Source organism: Octopus bimaculoides, chromosome 3 (genome assembly GCF_046866305.1).
Source record: "Octopus bimaculoides isolate indiv1 chromosome 3, ASM4686630v1, whole genome shotgun sequence".
Classification (NCBI taxonomy): domain Eukaryota; kingdom Metazoa; phylum Mollusca; class Cephalopoda; order Octopoda; family Octopodidae; genus Octopus; species Octopus bimaculoides.
In genome coordinates, this window is record NC_142930.1 from 81,871,830 (window position 1) to 81,892,689 (window position 20,860).

A 20,860-nucleotide genomic window follows, 5' to 3' on the forward strand; every position below is an offset into this window, starting at 1 on the left:
TCCTCTCAACACATGGCTATGATGCTCCTCCACTACTTCTGTCATCCACCAAGGGACATGCTCAAAAAACCGACAAGTAAATCTGTGGTATTGAGCAGAATATTTGTTGTAGCCTATCTTTTATACTAAGACAAAACATGTACCTGATAACACTTCCAATCAGTTAAGATCAGAAGCCATGAGAGCCAATACCTGGTACTGCATCAGGGCATTTATCATTATTATTGTTGTTATTGTTGTTGTTGTTGTTGTTGTTGTCATCGTCGTCATCATCTAAATGCTTTACAATATTTTGTCATTCTAAATTCTGAATTTATATCATACCGAAGTTGACACCAGCTTTCCTCCATCCAAGACTGACAAAATAACTCTCAATTATACACTAGTGTTAATACAATCAATTATTACTACTTGCATGCTAAACTCAACATTGTATTAGCACATGTATTATATCTAGCTAAAAGATTTTTTTTTCCTCAAACCTCTAGATAGTTTTGAACCTATAAGTGTTGTTAGTCACAATCCAGTTTGATTCATTGTTGAAACTATTTTAAGCTAAACATGTCACAGCTTCTCATTTCACCCAACCACCCTAAAAATGTTTGGGTCTTCTTGACATATAGTACTGATCAAACAGACTTATGGCATGTAGTTAATTGGTCAAATGACTGAGTGGTATTCACAGTTCCACCATGCCTTCACCTTATTAAGAACTATACTGCACTCTCCAATATGCCATAGCTTATTACATTAAATACAATACAGCTGTTTTAGTAAGTTTTGTTTCCTCCACTTTCCAAGCCTCTTCTGCATGCTTCTATACTCTTGTAGTAGTTGCAGTACAAAAAGGCAAGATGCACATGGTCAACCATGACAGTGATGTTGTCCTACATTTATCTCTGGTTGTGTGTATTCCAGCACAGCATTTGACTTGATAATTATTATTTAGTCCCAGATCAGTTTGAATGAGTAAACCTATGATCTGAATTATTCCAGCTGTGACCTTCCCTTCTTTTATTCAACATAGTGTATCCATTTTATTCAACATAGTGCACATTATGCAAAGTGTTGTCTCTTTAATTTTAAGGTGACAGAGTGTGATTTGAAGGAGATTTGGTTGCTATCTGTAGCAAAATGAGCATCTGCATAGAAGCTCTTTCATTGGCTTGGAGTTAATGAGGTTATTGACGCTGCTGTTATTTTTTTTCTTTGTGGGTTTTTTTGCGTGTGTATGTGTGTGTGTGTGTGTGTGTGTGTGTATTAGTGTGTGAGTATTTATCTAGACTCAGTGAGCAATTTACTGTACTTCTGCTAATGTCGTAATAGTGTGTTAGGGTGTTGTAGATCTGTTTGAGTGTAGTGTTAGCTTCTGCATGAATTGTAATGCTTCCTGCGCAGTTAGTGCTAGTCTTGGTAGTCTTTCATTTATAACTTATTATTTCATTGTATAGTTAGTGTGATTTGTATGTGCCAACTGTTTTGTTATTGTTTATTGGGAAGAGGGTATGAACCAAGACAAGAGGAGCATAATCAATGATTGATTTGATAAAATGTTTGTTCACTTTTCTTATCACTTTATGTTAACCAAGTGTGTAGAATTTGTGTATTAGTTTGCTTTCTTTATATTTCATGTATACTGAGAATTTTGTGAGTAAATTTCTAGTATTTTGTCATGTCATCTATGTGTATATGTTATGCTTATGTTGTTGAGTGTAATCGCTGATTGGATCGATCTATCCAAAGTTCTTTGGTGCTGGTGGTAAGAAGGGTAACGGTAGATTTGATGGTTACTACTTTTAGTATCTTTTGTTGCTTTTTTTCTCACCCAGATTTCATGGTTGTTGATGTAGAATAAGTTGTGTAATGTCTGCATTATATAGCTTAATAAACATAGAGTACCTTTAAGTTATAAGGAGGAAGTGAATGGTTTGAAATCTTCTAGCTAGAATATTCCACGAGTTCTAAATGTGTTGTACTATACAGCTGTTTAGCAATCTGAGAGAGATTTCACTGGAATTGGTTTTTGTTGTATCTTTAGTTGTTAAGTAGTTAGATTATAAATGAAACTGAAAGCAACAGTTATGTAAATTTTATTTCTCTATTTATTTTTCTTTAATATTTTATATTCACATTTATCATTAAATGTTAATTGTTTTTGTGCATTCAGTAAGACACATAACTCTGCTTGCTTCATTTTCCCTATTTAAACATTCCATGTGTCAATGCTGTTTAGGCCCATGTCAGTTGCTCCAACCTTAACCATCTTGTTTTTTATTCAGGCATATTTTTTAGGCATAGTATATCCAGAACTTCATTATCTAATGGAACTCTCCTTTAAAAAAAAATCTGTTGCATACAGTTTGAAGAAATTTTAGTAGCTATTTCTAGAAACTCATGTGACTATGTAAAAAGAGTCCCTCTTTGGCTCAATAGGTTCTACTTCTCACATTACAGTTGAGTGATTAACAATGAAAACCATCCCAAGCATGTAAGCATGATAAAACAGTAAAAATAAATAATTATACAACGATATGCCATACCCCAATGTATGTTCATACATTTGTGTGATGGTATTATATTGATTTGTATTGTATTGTAATATGTATTTATTACTCTCAAAACAAAAAAAGAAAAACAATGTTTATTTACTCATATCAATAGCAATATATTGTTTATATAGATTATTTTAGCTGATAAAGTTCAGATTCTGCATGTTATTTCTTTTGTTCTTAATTGGCTAGAATTATCAGTATCAAAATATATAATACAAGCTGCCTCTATGATGTTCTAAGATGCAAATATATTTTATCATATCTACTGCAGTATCAAATACTTCAATAATTTTAACGTGCTTGGAACATCACGTTACATTGTGATAATTCTGATGAATACACATATACATATATGTGTATGTGAAAGAGATATTGGTGTATTGATTGTCATGTTATTATTTCCTTAATTAAAAACTGTATGTAACAGAATAAGTAGAATAGTACAGTATAGATATTTGTGTATGAAGATTGATAGCTGCATATAGCTAATTCAGGAACGTTTTGTTTCACAAATTTGTTGGTACCTTAAAAATCAAATTCTTGGGACTTTCTTTGGATAATATATATTTTCTTATCTTTACATAAAATCCTATTTGTGGAAATATTTACAGTTTTCATTTTTTCCATATTCTCCACTGAAGTTAAAATCCTAACATTTAGATGTGTAACCTAAAGTTAGGATGAGACTCATAGTTTGGCTAACCTTAAAGAAGTGGCATAGTATGTGAGTTATGGGTGTCCAGATCACACAGAGTTGCCACTTTGCAGTAGGGGGAACAGACAAGATGACGGTATGTTATGTTTAAGAAAGGGAAGCAGGTGGCGAATTTAGTTACCACACAGGTCAACAAAAACTCATACTACATCACTGCCCTAAGAGTGAGTGATATTATAAACAATTTTGCAATTTCATATTTTACAACTTACATGTTGAAAATTAACGATCTCAAAAATAGATATGCTTAAAGATGTAATATATTCTTTCACTTATCCTTTTCATAAATTAAATGTACCATTTACAGAAACTATAATTAGGTAAATTATATTGATAACTCATATGTAATGTATGCAAACAATGGATTAAAATACTTTATCAAATAAAAGTAATGATTTTTACAAATGAATTTAATTTTCATTTTTGCATACTCAAGCTTAGTTAATAATTATATACACCCTTTCCCAAAATGTGCATGAGTGTGAAATCGATATATTTTATCCCCTGATATTTTGAATAAAAATCAATCTTTCTTTTCAATAAACACCAGCTTATTAGAATATTTTCAATAGATTTTTCATTTTCTCTTTTGCTTTCTATTGTATTTTTGATACAAAGTTCTGATCTTTCAGAAAGAACATGAATATCCATAATCTCCAGATTAGATCTTTGGTATCATATATTGGAGCACAAAATATTTTTTCTGATTACATAATAATGGTAATTATAATGACCCACTTAATAAAAATAAGATTTCAATTGTATATATTGTCTTTTACTTAAGTGATACAGGCCTTAACAATGTAACAAAAATAGTATTTTATCTTTTATGTTTTACTTGTTTCAGTCATTTGACTATCGCCCTCGGGACTTATTTTTTTAAAGCCTAGTACTTATTCTATTGGTCTCTTTTGCTGAACTTCAAAGTTACATAGACATAGATACATCAACACTCGTCGAGCTGGAGGTGGGGAGCTTCTTACCATTCATCAATGCTTTAGATCTATATCATTTTCATCATCATAATTTTATGCTTGCTTTTCATACTGGCAGAAATTGAAAAGATCATTCTAGTTCATGTTACTTCTTATTTTGAGTCACTGCTCTCCTAGATGTATCAAAGGACCACATCTAACTTGTATGTTACATTTTTGACTTGATTTCTATGACTAGATGCTCTTTCTAACCCAACCACTTTACTCCATATATTAAATTATGGTACCAGCACTGAAGAAGTTGTCATGTTCTCAACAAAACTAAAGGGTCCTCCTAATCCCTCACTTTACAGAGTGTAGTGGGTGCATTTTATCATGATACCAGCACTATAGAGGTTGGCATGTCTTTGACAAGATTAAAGGGTGCTCTTGATTCAACAACTCTGCTTGCTTGACAACCACTTTACAGTGTAGTGTGTGTGTGTGTGACCATAAAAACTTATTACTGTTCATAAAGTTGATAAATTTTTAATAGTCATTTCTTTTGTAGTCCAATGCTTATATTGGTTGACTAATCACATTATTTTACAGGCCCAGGTTTTATCTTCAGTTTCAGTACTCCTACATATTCTGTCTTAACCATTCAACAATAAAGAGTACATGTGCAGTTAATCAGGCAAACTGGTAAAAAGTGAAGTAGTATATGTATCTTGTTGAACTTGCCTCAGTAGCAATTGCAAAGCCTAAGCTCTAAATTTTGCCTCTCATGCACATGCATGGGTGTGTTACTGCAAGCTCAAAAATTCCAGCATTTGTAAAATCTACCCTCACTCACCAATTATCAAACCAAAGGATTCAGATACACTCCTAACTTCAGAAACTAACATAAATGACAAATGAACCTCCCACACTAGATTTCTGCCAAAACGATTTGATTCAAGAGACAAAAATGCCAAGATTGATTCAATGAGAAGTCCAGCAGAATTTGTAAGCTCCTGAATGATATACCCAAGGCCCACAGAGCAACTCTAAACAACCCCTCATCACACTCTAAAACAACAACAATAAGCTTTTCAAAGAAATGAATGGTAGATTTAAAAGCTTAAGAAATTCATCTGCTTGCAGAAATGCATAATTTCTAGGATGAAAAATAAAAAAAAAACATTTTATGACCCCCTGAAATTATTTCCTAGCAACACTTAAGTCATCAGATGACACATCTCTATTCAAAAGTCAGTAAGCAGTTGTGGAATGTTGGAGCAAATTCTTTAACCAAATCTTAAACCAGCCTAAATCTGTGGATTTGGCAGTGATGGAGAAATTTTGTTAAATGCCCATCTTGACAAAACACTTATATTTCAAAGGTCTTTGATACAGTCAACAGAAAACTTCTGTGGGAAAGGGAGGCAGAAGTCACTATAAACTTTTGATTTGATAAGCATCCTTGCGTTGTCCAGCAGCTGTAAGTCAACACTGAGCCTAGACACAAACAGATCATCAAACTACAGAATGCTGATGACTATACTCTAGCAACTTGCTCTCCAGAAGCCCTCAAGTCACTATTTCAGCAGCACTTACAGCACTTTAAAAGATGGGCCTAACAGTTAAGACCAAGGAAATAGGTTATCCCTCAATGGCACACCACACCACCTTCTTTCTTTCCCATTTACTTAGTACAACAACAACAACAACAACTAATCAGACCTTCCCAATATGACAGCAGATTGGAGCAGATTACAAACTATCTCAGACAGATCTCTGTAACTGTTAAAAGGTACAAATATAGTATCTTTCTAATATAACCATTTCAATCTTCATACCAAGATTCTCATCTATCTGGTAATTTGTTTGATTACCTTCTACCTTCTTGTGTGAGTGTGATTACATACAGTTGATATAAGACCCTTGAGGCTTTAACATCCAATCTTTTTAGGAGACTTTCTGTTTCTTGGAGTGATGGGAGTATACACACAGAAATCTCCTTTGAACCAATACAACCAGTATTAAATATATATTGTACAGGTATCAGCTGAGATGACTCAAACCTGTAGTGTGCTCAGATACATCTTGGTTATTGCCTGGCCAAAGAAGTAAAATCAACTATTCATTATGGACTTTTCATTGAAGATATGGGAGAGGGTGAAATGCACTCAATGTGCCCAAGAGAAGTTAGAAAAGAGGCATGCATGCATATTAGTATTTAGCCACTCCAACCAATATTCACATATCTTGCCTTCAACCAAAGCTGTACATTAAGAATTTGGATTTACAATCAGCAAAAACTTGTTGAAGATGTCCATCATCAAATTTAATGGACAAACATAAGCAAGTTTGTATATGTGTGTGTGAAAGAGTGAAAGAAAGCAAGTGATAGAGAGTGATCGATCTAGCTGATAGCCTACCAAAGATGATTATATGAAAGAAAAATATTTAAATTTGGTAAAATAATTACAGTAAACTATTTTGCTCAGATGAATCAAAAGCAGCAGTAATAATAATAATTGTTTCCTTACTGTTGAAGTTGTGTAATTTTGTTTAGATTACACTATAAACATTGATTTTTTTAATATTGTAGCATGACTGCAAAATATAAAGCTGCACTAATACTGACTCTGAGAATAAATTGATCGTGGTTTACAAATATAGAAATTAGAGGAAATTGTCTGTGTTGGATCACATGGTTCTAAATTAGTACTGAGAATAAAAATGCATTCTTTTATATTACTTCCTGTCATAATTTCCGCATCAATGAAATTTTCTCTAATCTCTTCACTACTATGTCTATTTTATTTCATAATCCTATTTATAATTAAGTTTGTCAACAACAGCATAGCAAAGGATCCTTCATGTTTATTAGCGATTTACAAAAACTATCAAAAATTTAGTTGCATTATTTAACCAATTTGAAATGACTGAACCAACACACTCATATTCCTAATTTAATTTATTTATGAGTCTTGACTTCATGTTATGTTTAATTTCATTACTGATTCCATCGCTTTGCTTATCATGAGTTATTTTTATAAATATTTGCTTATATAGCCTGTAAATTCATATTGAGGGTAACAAAAATGATGTTTTGAAGTGGTGTTCATACAACTTAAATTTATCAGTATGTAATGTGATCCCAGACTCGAATCAAAACTTTTTGGATATAGCTAGTGTTGGAACTGGTACTCTCTTTGAGATGCCCTCAGATAAATTCTGTTCACATAAACTTCTATTCTTTCAACCAAATTTTATTAAGATGTATGGCTATTTTAGATTAATACAAACTATTGACATTTTTAAAAGTGACCTTTTCAACAAAATTTATCAAAACTTTACTGCAAAATTTTTTGAAAATTTATAGATTATGAGGAAATATATTCTTTAGAAATTAACATTTTTCCCCACTTATAGTAACTAGCAGATAGGTTATAGAATTTACACTCCTCTGAAGAATTCTTAAAACAATAATCAACTGTTTTATAGCCCAGCATCTTGAACTTGTTGCTATTTTATTTCTGATTAATAGATAAATTAATGTGTCTTATATTTGAGTTGCATTTATGATACTTATTATAAGTATTTGATTTTTCATAAATTCCAAACTGGTTGGCAAGTTTGACAATTGTTTCAGGGATGAAAAATCATAGTCATGTTTACTATACGAACTTATTAAAGCTAATGATATATCTACAAACAAGAGAACTAAGTAGGCAAATCAATATCAAAAGTAGCTAATTATGATGTGCCACTTACTACAGTCAAACTGGTTTCCATGTGAAGAAATGTTTGTCAAATACATGTTGATAAAATCTAATAAAAATAATGTTTTTATTGTTATAGTTATGGTTTTATTATTATTGTTGTTGTGTTTTCTTTGCATAATTCATCACTGATATACAATTGATTTTGAGTAAGTATTGACATGAATTTGGAATTAGCTACATCATTATTTTATAGACATATTATATAGCTTGTCCTTAGTAAACTGCATTGTATTGTACACTTGGGGTTAAAGCTATTGGAAGTATTTCAAGTTGTCTCCTTTAATTTACTCTCAGACATCTATGTTTGTTTTTGTTTTCTTTTATTTCTCTACATTTTTAATATTTCGATTTGCAAATGTTTGTACTTGAACAATGTTTCCCATTCACAAGTTTAGTTATTATATTCTCCATGTCTTTATATTCATTATATGACAGTAAATGAAAATTACATGATTTCAGTTTCCAGTTGAAACTATTTCCCTTTGACTGATATATTTGAGGCATTATACCAATAATAATAATAATAATAATAATAATAATAATAATAATAATAATGACAACAATGACAGCAACAACACAAATTTTGGAAAAAGGTCAACAATTTTAGGGGAAGGGAAAGTTGATTGTATTGTCCCCAAATGAGCATTAGAATGTGATAGGAGGGACCAGAACAGAATTGGTTTCTTGTTTCAGGAGCTACATGGTTATTCATATTATTGAAGAGTGGGTGAGAGTAACCGAGATGGAAAAGGGAGATAAAATAGTGGTAATATAAATGTGTTGGGTGGACTTTCAAAGTACAAGGTGAGTAGAGGTAGGGATAGGAGAGCAAGGAGTATGAGTGGGTTTGCAAGAATGTATGGGAAGAATGAGGAATGATTAGAGATGGCCGAATGGGTGAAGGGGTGAATATAAAGAATGATGAACAAGGGTCAATGATAACTATACATTGAAGGGAAAGTGGTGACTGTGCAGAGTGGGTAGGGTTGAGGGTTAGATGTGGTGAAGGGTGGTTGATGATACATATAAGTTAGAGAAAGTAAGGGGGAGCATGTGATGATTGACTATGCAGAAAGGGGTAAGAGCAGCAAAATAGTAATAAAAATTGATTGGACAGGAGAAAGTTGAGACAAAGGGACATCTGCTTCTTCCCTCACAATCTTGCAACTGTGGATAGAGGTAGATGTAGCACATGGAGAGAATGAGAGATGTATGGTGGTGGAGAAGGAGAGATAACTTGATGACACAGAAGGGTGATCAATGTAAAATTTGAGTGGAGAGGGACAATATTAAGAATGAAAGATGGATGTCAAGTGAAATGGTTCTGGATAGTAAGAAGGATAATTGGTATCAGAGAAAAAAATTATGAAATAGGCATTTTAGTCTGAAAGCTGATCTCAGGTGGAATTAATATTTTGTCAGTGAAGAAGTTGCGGTTCAAAGCTACAAAAATATTTTGACAAATTAAATTTAAATGTTGAAGTGAATGTAACGGTTATTGTGTGTGTTTTAAATGGCTTATAAACCCCTTCCATGCTGCAATTGTTTATATATATATATATATATATATATATATATATATATATGTCACTAATTCAAGTTTAAGATACCTTTTTTTCAGTTTTCAGTGAAGACAGTTTTCCATTGTTAGCACACACACACACACACACACATATATATTGTAGGTTTATTGCTATATCCCCAAAACTAAGAATATATTTACCAATTCTTACCTCAAAATTTATATTGATAAATCATAGACAGGAAAGTACATTAAGATGTGTTCACCAATCAAAATATACCTTTAAGAGGTTTAAGTAATTGCTTGATACAAACTACTAAAATTAGAATTAGAGTTATGTAAATTAAATGTAAACCCCTACAAAAATTAAACTAGATAAAATTTTGAAGAGTTGAAAATGAAGTTTAAGTTGAATAAAATCAACTGTAAGAAAGATATTAAATTTTCAAAATGACAAGAATATAATAGACCCATAGCCTAATAATTATAACAATAACAAACCAAAAAGAAATTGAATACCTTTGAAAAAATAAGAATATTGTTCTACATGAGTAGAATGGTAAGTTAGAATATGAATTAAGAACTATAGGAATATACTTGAACATTGACCTATTTTAAGACAAAATCTAGCTATAAATTCCAAAGTGGCCAGGGTAATATAAAGTTCACAAGATATATGACTATTTATTGTAATACTAACACCACATAAGGGAATAATTTTGGTCAACCTCATTACTCTCTTTCAATGATATCGGACCAACAGCAGCAATAGACCCTGATGAAGTTGCACCAATAATTAACACCAAGATACACACTTAACAGTGTGCACTGGATTGCAGTGGAAACATGCATAGGTCTTGACGAAGAACAATGGGATTAACTGTATAATAACATTTGGATGGGCAAATCACTGTTCTTCTGATCTTGATTAATTTTTATTTTATATATGTGTGTATATATATATATATATATATATATATATATATATATATATATATATATATATATATATATATATCGTGCTAAAATAATAAAAAGAAAGTTTTTACAGCAAACTGAAAAGGATATCTTAAACTTGAATGTGTAAGTGATATTTTGACATCGATGTCATTAATATTTTGATTGAAGGGAAAAAGATTAGAGATTGAGCATTAGTAAGAAATTACTTGCAAAGAGATATGTCATTTTGGGAAAATAAATCAGCTCGGTGTTAAGTAGAAAACCTTAGGAGTGAAATGATACAGGTAACAAAAGATGAAATAATTGTCTTTTGAATAAACATAACCTTTACAGACAAAAGTGAATGTAACTTGTAAAGATTACAAGTGTAATAAAAAATTTCTAACACTTTATTAGGTTGCATTCTTTCTGTATTTAATCAAGATTGTACTTTCAATAGCTTTCCTACCACCTTTATTTCAATGTTTATGTCTGTTGGGCATAATAGAGTAATAAGAATGCAAATCATGTTCCTATGGCTTTTGATGATGTGTATTGTTATTAATGATTAGCTGAAACAGTAGAGTGTCAGACTAGGTACTTTGAGGTATTTAGTTATGTTTTTCATGTTCTTCGTTCAAATCCAAGTGACAAAGTGGGGTAGACTGTTTTTCAGCATTTTGGAATGACTAATGTAAATACATGTAAGTGGCTGGTGAATAATTCTATGACCTTCTCTTTCTATCTGGAAAATGGGTAAACTTGTGTCAAAGTTCAAAATTATTATTATTTTTAGAAGAAGAAGGAGGAGGTGGTATGCTGACAGAATCATTAGCACACCAAACTGCTAAGATGCATTTCTTCTAGCTTTACATTCTGGATGCAAATTCCATCAAGTTGACTTTGCCTTTCATCCTGTTGGGGTCACTAAAACAAGTACCAGTTGAGCACTAGACTCCTTCCCCAAAATTGTGCCTATTGTGGAAAGAATCATCATCATTATCATCATCATCATCATCATCATTATTATTATTATTAATATTATTATTATTATTATTATCATTATTATTTATTATTTCATATACACTCAACAGCTTAGACTGTTGGAAAAGAAAAATTCCTAACATCAGACTACAAGTAACCTCAAATGCCAAGAACCCTCCTAAGTATCCTAGCTGTCCCTAATAACACTGTTTTCTGGAGCTGTACTAAACTGAGTTTTATGCCTGTTTCCTCTATCTATCTGTTCAAATCCATAGTTTCTGTAACTCAATCGCTAGGTCCTGGTACTTTGCTTATTTTCTCTACATCTCTCATATTGACTTTTTCATCATTTGGGACTGTAAAGTCAATTATCTGGCACTTTCTATTCTCTTTATCCACTACTACTAAATCAGGCCTTCTGGCTTCTATCATTCTGTCCATCTTAATGTTAAACATTTTATATTTCTTATTTTCTAGTGCTTTACTAGGTTCATGTTCATACCATTTATCAGTATGGTCAAATGTAAGAACTTGACAACAAGTACACAGTGAGATAATGGTTATGCCCTTGATGAAATAATACTTCTTTCTCTTTGTCTTTCTAGCAGAGTTATAGAAAGCTGGGGTTTCAGATCCTCTTGGTGTACTGAAATAGCTACCACAGTAATTATCAGTGTGAAATAAGAAACCCTTGTTCTGCTTAGATGGCTCACTAGACATAGCTTTGAAATATATATATATATATATATATATATACACACATATATATATATATATATTTCATAAAAATAATATGATTAGTAGTTGTAATAAAAGCTTAGTAGTCAGAGTAAGGAAGTGGTAAAAAAAGATCAAAGAGCAGTTACATCAACAACAAAGGTGATGTATTGTCATGCAAAAAGCAAATTTCACAAAGCATGTATAAGAAGTTTGATACAACATGGTTATAAAAAAACATCGTCATTCTTATATTGGCATTGATTGGGCTGTCACAGTTAGATTCAGTTCTTCTTTTGAGTTATTGTCCTCCTAAATGGGTTGGGAACTATATCTCACTTTTACATTCCATATTTTATCATTATTTCTTCAGCTGATAACCATTCTATTGTCATCCTCTAAAAAATGTACTGAATGTATTTTATTCATATATCAGCAGTAAAGATGTCTTATCTGCAGCATGATTAAAGAGTCCTCTCTATCGTATAGTAACTCTGTTTCTTTTGCCAACTACTTTACAGAACGAATTAGGTGCATTTTATTGTGGCACCAATGACTAGTATATCTACCTGGACAAAAAGAAAAATAATGAGAAAAAGTTATATTCATTTCTATCAGCACATTATTTTTCACTCTTGAATTGTTGTTTACAAATATATATCAACTTAATAAAGTTTAATATAAGTTGTACCAACCTAATCATAATTTATTCATATAATGAATATTTTAATCAGTAGCATATGTATTTCTAATTATCTCAGTAATTTAAAACAACATCTTTATTCTGAAATATTTTTATAAAAACCAATTTAAAAACCAATTAATCAAGTGATATCAGCCACCCAAATGTTATGCTGTGATTATGCATAGAAGATCCTATAAGATTGGAAGTCAGTGAAGGGCCTGTAGAATGATAACAAAGTAACTTGCATTAAAGAGAAGTCATAACTTTATTTCCCAGAATTCTCACTGATTTTGTTTCCTTGATTTCTGGTTTTTAAATGAACATTCTAAATTAATAATAATGATTTCAAATTTTTGCCACAAGGACAGGTTGTGGGAGAGAATTAAGTCGATTTAATTGACCCCAGTGCATAACTAGTACTTATTTAATCAACCCCGAAAGGACGAAAGGCAAAGTTGACCTTGGTGGAATTTGAACTCAGAATGTAGCAGCAGACAAAATACCTCTAAACATTTCATCCAGTATGCTAACGGTTCTGCCAGCTTGCTGCCTTTTTCTTAATTACAATAATCCCTTGCCATATCACAGTTTATTATTTAAGCTTATGTCGAATCCCCCATGGTGTTATAATAAAATAAATATATACAAATTATAAAAATAATTTTAAAAGATATTCAGTACAGTACTGTTTCTACTTCACTGATTTTCACCTATCGCGGAGGATTTTGGAACGTAACACCCACAATAGTTGAGGGATTATTGTAATAATAATGTAGTATAAAAGTTCTTATTGATGCAGAATCATCTCAAATTCTCAAGATATGAATATTTCTATTTATATGAATAAAAGTGTTTTCTGATGTTAAAAAGATGTTTTTTTTATCCCACACATAAAGTTTGAGATTATCTCTGTTATATCTTCATTAATGATGGAGGGAATATTACCAAAACAAGGAATACATAGGCTATACCCAATATTAAGATACTCAGCTCTTGTTCAAGAAATGACAAAGACAGAGTTAAAGGAATTCTATAGAAGAACTAGGAAGCTGCTCAAAATGCACAATGCACACCACCCTAAAAGTAATATTGACAGGCTCTACCTACCATGAAAGGAAGAAGATTGTTAAACACAAAAACACCATTAGTATTAAGATACTGAGTTTGAAGAAATGTTGTATTCAGTGAAGAAAGAATACTATTGACAGCTAGAAATATCCAAAAAAAGTTATTGAAACAGTCAGAAAATTCAAGAACTGAAGGAAGAACAAAAGGGAAAATAGCTGGAAAGAGAAGGAATTAAATGGCCAATTCATGCACCCAATCAAGGATGTTATAAGTCAGGAATGTTGGTTGTGGCTGACAGCTGGAAACCTATAGCAAGAAACTGAATTTCTAATTGTAGTTGTTCAGGAACAAGCCATTAGAATGAATTTGATAAAAACAAAGATTGATAAACTTCAGTTAGAGAGCAAATGTAGAATCTAGGGACAAAGAGACAAAAGTATTAACCATCACTTAAATGAATGCAGTAAGCTATTGCAAAAAGAGTATAAGGCATGATTGTATAAGTAAAAGAGTGCATTGGGATGTTAACTGAGTATGTAGATTCCAAAATGCAGAAAAGTGTTATGAACATATACCATAAGCTGTGATGGAGAATAATAACCACAGAATTTTATGGGACTTATCCATAAAGACTGATCATACATTTTGAAGCAAGACCTGCAACATATTTTATTTGTCAATCTTATAATTCTGTCAACCCACCGCCCTAATAATTATTTCTAAAATGCCCAATGCTATAAATTTATAATAATAATTATGATGGGGATATGTGCCAATTTTTTCTATATGGTAAGTATCTTTCTTATTTCTTTGGACTCATCTTCTAATGGAGTCAGAAGATCACCATTATGACATATGATGTGTCTTGGGTATTTTAAATCTAGCAGAACCCATTCCCTGTCCAGATTTGAACTGATTTTCCAGAGAAGAGAAAGAAAATGAAAGTTAGAGAGAGAAGAAAAATTTTCCCCAGTGCTGACCTGGTACTTTATTTGACCCTGAAAAGATGGGGGGAATGTAAACCTTTGCAGGATTTGAGCTTGGAAGGCAAAGAACTGGAACAAATACTGTAATACATCTTATCTGATCTAATAACTTTACCAATCACCATCTTATGTGGAGAGTAAGCAGCTATGTGAATCAGTTCATATATCAATGGTATTGAATTCCTCAACCATAGATAGAAGAAAGGTATAGCCAGCCAAGGTAGAATTAGAACTCTGATATACAAGACACTGAAACTGAATAAAACACTTTGTTTTATCCTTTGCTATCCCCATCATCTTAAAAGACAGTTTAGGCAGTTTGATTAACATAACAGTCACTTGATTAAAATATAAATTAACATCATTCATGTCTAACTGCATCTTGAATCAGATGAATCATTTTTTTTTCTTCCAGGTCATGTGCTTATTTTTCAGTATAATGCTGCATTAAGCCATTAACTAATTAAGAATCTGTTAAGCTGATCTTCCTCAGCATGTTTGTCTTATTAATAATAACTTTTATTTCTTTTTCCTGCTTTAGAAGTTATTGAAATGATAACAAAATATAAAAGATAAATTGTACAATTAATGAAAATATCTAAATTCCTTTTACAGTAAAAATGCCATATTTGATAACTTGAAAGCTATTCGGGGAGGAATACCATTAGTTTTCCGTAAGTATAAAACGTCATTCTATAATATTTTCATTGTTACACCATTCTCACAGGAATCTATTTTTTAAACTGAACTAAAATAACAGCAAGAAAATATTCTCAGTTTAGTTTCTTAAACCAGATTTTTTCAACAATAAAGTCTGTTCAGCAGAATAAGCTTACTTTGTTTTCATAAATATTTATGAAATGAAAAAAAAAATGTTTTCAATTTTAAGTCTGATCCAGACTATTTAGTATTATAATTTATTTTTCTTTATTAATTCTATTCATTCAACACAAATCTTATTCTCATTCTTCAAAAACTATTTAAAAATGCAGATTGTCTTAGATAATTTAGTTCATTCAATTTAAGTACTGGAATTAGAATGCCTGTCCTTCATTCTGAAGTAGTTTGAACCTGGAATATAAATTGCCCAAATTTATGCTTTATGCCCATATGTTTTTAATCAATTCAACTGATGTGTTGAAAATAGGTACTATTGCTTTTCTTAGAAAGTTACTTGCATGAAATTCATCTTTCATTTGTTTAATGTTGCAGAACCCAGAGTTAAGTACTACTAACCTTATAGACCTTTGTAATTTATGAAAAGATAAACTTTAACCTACTGATATCAGCTTTGAAAGACTTATAAAATCATGAATATATGCTGTGTTAAGTTTAAGCAGCAATTGTTAAAAGATAATCTCCTTGTCATCCTAAAGTTTACTGAAAAGCCTCTTAGAATTCTCTGAGCGATAATGAAAAAAAGCAAAGAACCAACTACTTTTGAATTGATTATTGTAAGACTGCACCCATTCAAATATGTATTGTTCACTGTATGTAATGTATGAAATGTCAAAGAACTTAGTTGATGAAGTACTTTGTTTCTTTATAAATATTTACCTTCTCAAATTATATAGTACAAGCAGAAATACCCGGCGTTGCCCGGGTTAAAGAGAATAATGAAATCTAAAAACGCCGTCTAGACTACGCATCATCTTTATATATAGAGATGTATATACACACACGCACCCAAACACACGTATATATATGTATATCAATATAAATATATGAAAGTCAATGAAGTTTCGTAAAAGAAGGTGATCATGTACATACTTTCTTGCTGTTGTGATTATAACACCTCATTGTAAACTATGTTCCTTGTTTTCCCTTGTGGAGCATATACAAATAGGTTTTTTGTTGCTGCCCACTCTTGAGCAGCCAACATACAGTTGTCCATGTGAGAAGCAGGGCTCTTCCAAGAGAAGACCAGCTACAGACAGTGTTTGACCCTGATATTTGTTTATGGACATGGCAAAAGTCACACGAAGGGGGAATTGTAGTCTTCTGAATGTAAAAGGAATGTCTGCTCCTGATGGAGTAAGAGGAATTCTTGGAATAAAGACGTCATCCCCTTTTGCACATCCAGAAAGAATGGTAGCCTCGATAACGTGTGACATCATTTTCTAAATAATGCTCATCTGTTATGTTCGGGTTAAAATTTCATCAACATCAAAAATATATGAATTTTCATAGGAGTTATGGCCGTTATGCAAAGAATATAATTTCCAAATTTCATAAAGATCCATTCAGTACTTTTGACGTAGTTTTGGATAAGAAAACAAATGACTAATGTGTGTGTTTGTGTGCATGTGTATGTGTGTGTGATGGGTGTATATATGTATAGATATCTGTATGCATGTATATATGTATATATGTGTACATATTACATGTACATCTATATATATATATATATATACATCTACACATATGTATACATATACATGTATGTATAGATCTATATATATATACATATACGTGTACATCTATATGTATACATATACATCTCTCTCTCTCTCTCTTTCTCTCTCTTTCTCTCTCTTTCTCTCTCTCTCTTTCTCTCTCTTTCTCTCTCTCTCTTTCTCTCTTTCTCTCTCTCTCTCTCTGAAAGTATCTGTCATTACAGTATCGAAATGGTGTAGTATGTAGAAAAGGAGTAGGTAGTAACTCTATAAGATGTACCCGGTGCAAGCTATGGACACATAAGAGGTGCAGCAACATCAAAGGCAGGTTAACTAGCAAGTTAGTTTTTGTTTGCGGCAGATGTTCAGGTGCAATAAAGACTGCAAACAAACAGGAAACAACTTCTATCTCATTCCAGGGTGAAAAACTAGAGGTAGTCGATAGCTTCCGCTATCTGGGCGACCAAGTTAGTAGTGGGGGTGGGTGCGCTGAAAGTGTAGCTGCTAGAATAAGAATAGCCTGGGCAAAGTTTAGAGAGCTCTTACCCCTGCTGGCGACAAAGGGACTCTCACTCAGAGTAAAAGGCAGACTGTATGACGCATGCGTACGAACAACCATGCTACATGGCAGTGAAACATGGGCTGTAACTGCTGAGGACATACGTAAGCTCGCAAGGAATGAAGCCAGTATGCTCCGTTGGATGTGTAATGTCAATGTGAATACCCGTCAGAGTGTAAGTATCTTGAGAGAAAAGCTGAACATTAGAAGCATCAGTTGTGGCGTGCAAGAGAGACGATTGCGCTGGTATGGACATGTGGTGAGAATGGAGGAGGATAGCTGCGTGAAAAAGTGCCACACCCTAACAGTTGAGGGAACCCGTGGAAGAGGTAGGCCCAGGAAGACCTGGGCTGAGGTGGTGAGGCAAGACCTTCGTACATTGGGCCTCACCGAGGCGATGACTACGGACCGAGACCTTTGGAAATGGGCTGTGCGTGAGAAGACCCGGCAAGCCAAGTAAGATCGTTGCCAGTGCCCCTGGACTGGTTCTTGTGCGGGTGGCACATGAGATGCACCATTTTGAGCGTGGCCGTTGCCAGTACCGCCTGACTGGCTCCTGTAGGATTTTCGAGCGAGATCGTTGCCAGTGCCCCTGGACTGGCTTGTGCGGGTGGCACATAAAAGACACCATTTCGAGCGTGGCCGTTTTCGTGCGGGTGACACGTAAAAGCACCCACTACACTCTCTGAGTGGTTGGCGTTAGGAAGGGCATCCAGCTGTAGAAACTCTGCCAAATCAGACTGGAGCCTGGTGTTGCCATCCGGTTTCACCAGTCCTCAGTCAAATCGTCCAACCCATGCTAGCATGGAAAGCGGACGTTAAACGATGATGATGATGATGATGATGATACATGTATATGTATACATATACATATCTCTCTCTCTCTCTCTCTTTCTGTCTCTCTCTTTCTCTTTCTGTCTCTCTCTTTCTCTCTCTGTGAAAGTATCTGTCACTACAGTATCGAAATGTGATTGTTTCAGTTAGTGGAATAGTTTCATTTTTAAAGTGAAAGTATTTGACATGAGTGTTTTTGTTTCACTTTTGACACGTAATACTTAAATAGTGGAGGAGATATTATGTTGCCGTGTGCTCGAACTCTGCAAGAAGTTAATAATTTTTTTTGACTAAAACACAACTGGAACCCTAAGTAAGGCATGTGTAAAATTTGAATGGAATTGGTTGCGTAGTTCTCGAGTTTTAGGGATTCACACAGACAGACAGACACACATTCTCATTTTTATATGTATAGATAATTATTTCTTTTAATTGTATTGTCTCAGTAATAGGGTTGCACATGACCCAAACAACTAAGGACAATGCAGTTAATGTTTCACTTTAACTTCTGCAGGTTAATATTTGATGAAAGCGATATATGAGTGAAGAATAAATTCAAGAATGTTGCAGTTCTTAGACAAAAAAATTGGCCAAAGAGTTGAATACAGAAGAGAGGTGGATGAACTAAGTAAGCTTAGGTGGTAGTAGTATAAAAGTAACAAGTTCAGTTGAACATAGATCATTATGATAATCATTGTAAATGATACGGTGGGGGTACACAGTATATTAGTGAGCTACTTATTGCAACTTGTTAGTGAATAAAGATTTTACAGAAAAGTTGGATGGTATTTTTAAGGGTGCTGCTTTTCTAGTTTTCCTTGTTTTAAGCAGTAAAGATAAAAATTTTAGAAGAAAAATAATTGATGAGGTAATCACAAGTAGAATGTACAGTCAGAATTGAAATATTAGGTTATTCAGAGTTGGACACAAGAAAAGAAGTAAATACAAAGAAAGGATATTGTTGAAAACCTCTTATAGGTTGTATGTTATTCTTTAGATTATTGTTAAGATAATGTGTTTCAAATTCATAATAGCATTCTGCTTATAATACATATCTGATAACATTCTGCTTGTGAAAATATATTTCTATTGCTGTTGTGTGGCTAAGGATACAACATTTGGGATAGTATGCTGTGAATAATTCTGATGGCCTTGTGATACTCTTATGCATTTGAGAGTATTATATTTATGGTGATATTCTATGCATAAAATCATGTATGTAAGTTGCAGTATTGCTTTGGTACAAATATTTTTTTTATTGTACTCTATATAAAACTTTATTGTAGTGATTTCAAACCCTTTTGGTGACATATTTTGAATATCAACTGTGATGATCTCAGACAGTCCACAGAAACCATGAGCATTAATTTTGTCCTACTCTGAATAGCATAATATTTCAATTCTGATTGTGTGCTCACAGTTATTTTTCTCTAAAATTTTTATATTTACTGCTTAAATGGAAAAATACAAAAGTAGCATCCTTAAAAATGTCATCCAACTTTATCCTTCAGACAAAACCAGAAAGAAAATTGTCTTAACCTTCCTGACAACCCTAAACAGTAGTAGTGCATACATTGTTAACAATTAATCAATTTGAAATATTAAGTTTATTTATATAGTTATTAAATAATTAGTTTTGAAGAGTCTTATATAAAACAAAAAGGAAAAGTGCTATATATGAATGTGATACTCATATACTGTTGAAAGTTTACTTCAGTTTTGTAGGAATGACATTCCAAGTTTAATGTACTATTTATGGGCTAGAATAGATGCAAGTTATGCTGGTAATTCATATAATTCTTAATCCCTTCATTGTAATCAGATTTGTGAAACCTTCTTTAATTTAGTGCTAGACTTGATGAAATTCAAAATTTTAATAATGTCATTACTTATGTTAATAGCATGTTTCTCACATTTTAAGAAACAACAAATGATTATATCAGTGTTTTCTTTTAAGATTGGTATAAAACATATAACCTGATGTTTCAGATTTGGTGGTAAGTCCCTATGGACACTCAACACTTTTACTGTAGAAATTAGATATAACCACTCAAAATGTTATTACTTTTAACAACAGAAAACATTTTTATATGTACCAATCTGTCTTTTGTTAAGGAATGTTTTATTTGAAACTGTTTTCATGATGAAATATATCAAGTTTATTGAGGCAATATGACTTGCAGAAAATACCACTTCTTGTTTTTGGTAGATAT

The 20,860-nt window shown here is 32.5% G+C and overlaps 1 protein-coding gene across 1 annotated transcript in view; it reads left to right on the forward strand.

The window, feature by feature from the left end:
• The window catches only part of LOC106869142 (uncharacterized), a 108,466-nt gene that overhangs the window by 42,176 nt on the left and 45,430 nt on the right, over window positions 1–20,860 (forward strand). The window contains exon 3 of the mRNA XM_052966268.2: window positions 15,474–15,532. Within this exon, the coding sequence (XP_052822228.1) occupies window positions 15,474–15,532 (59 nt within the window). The remainder of the gene's footprint in view (window positions 1–15,473; window positions 15,533–20,860) is intronic.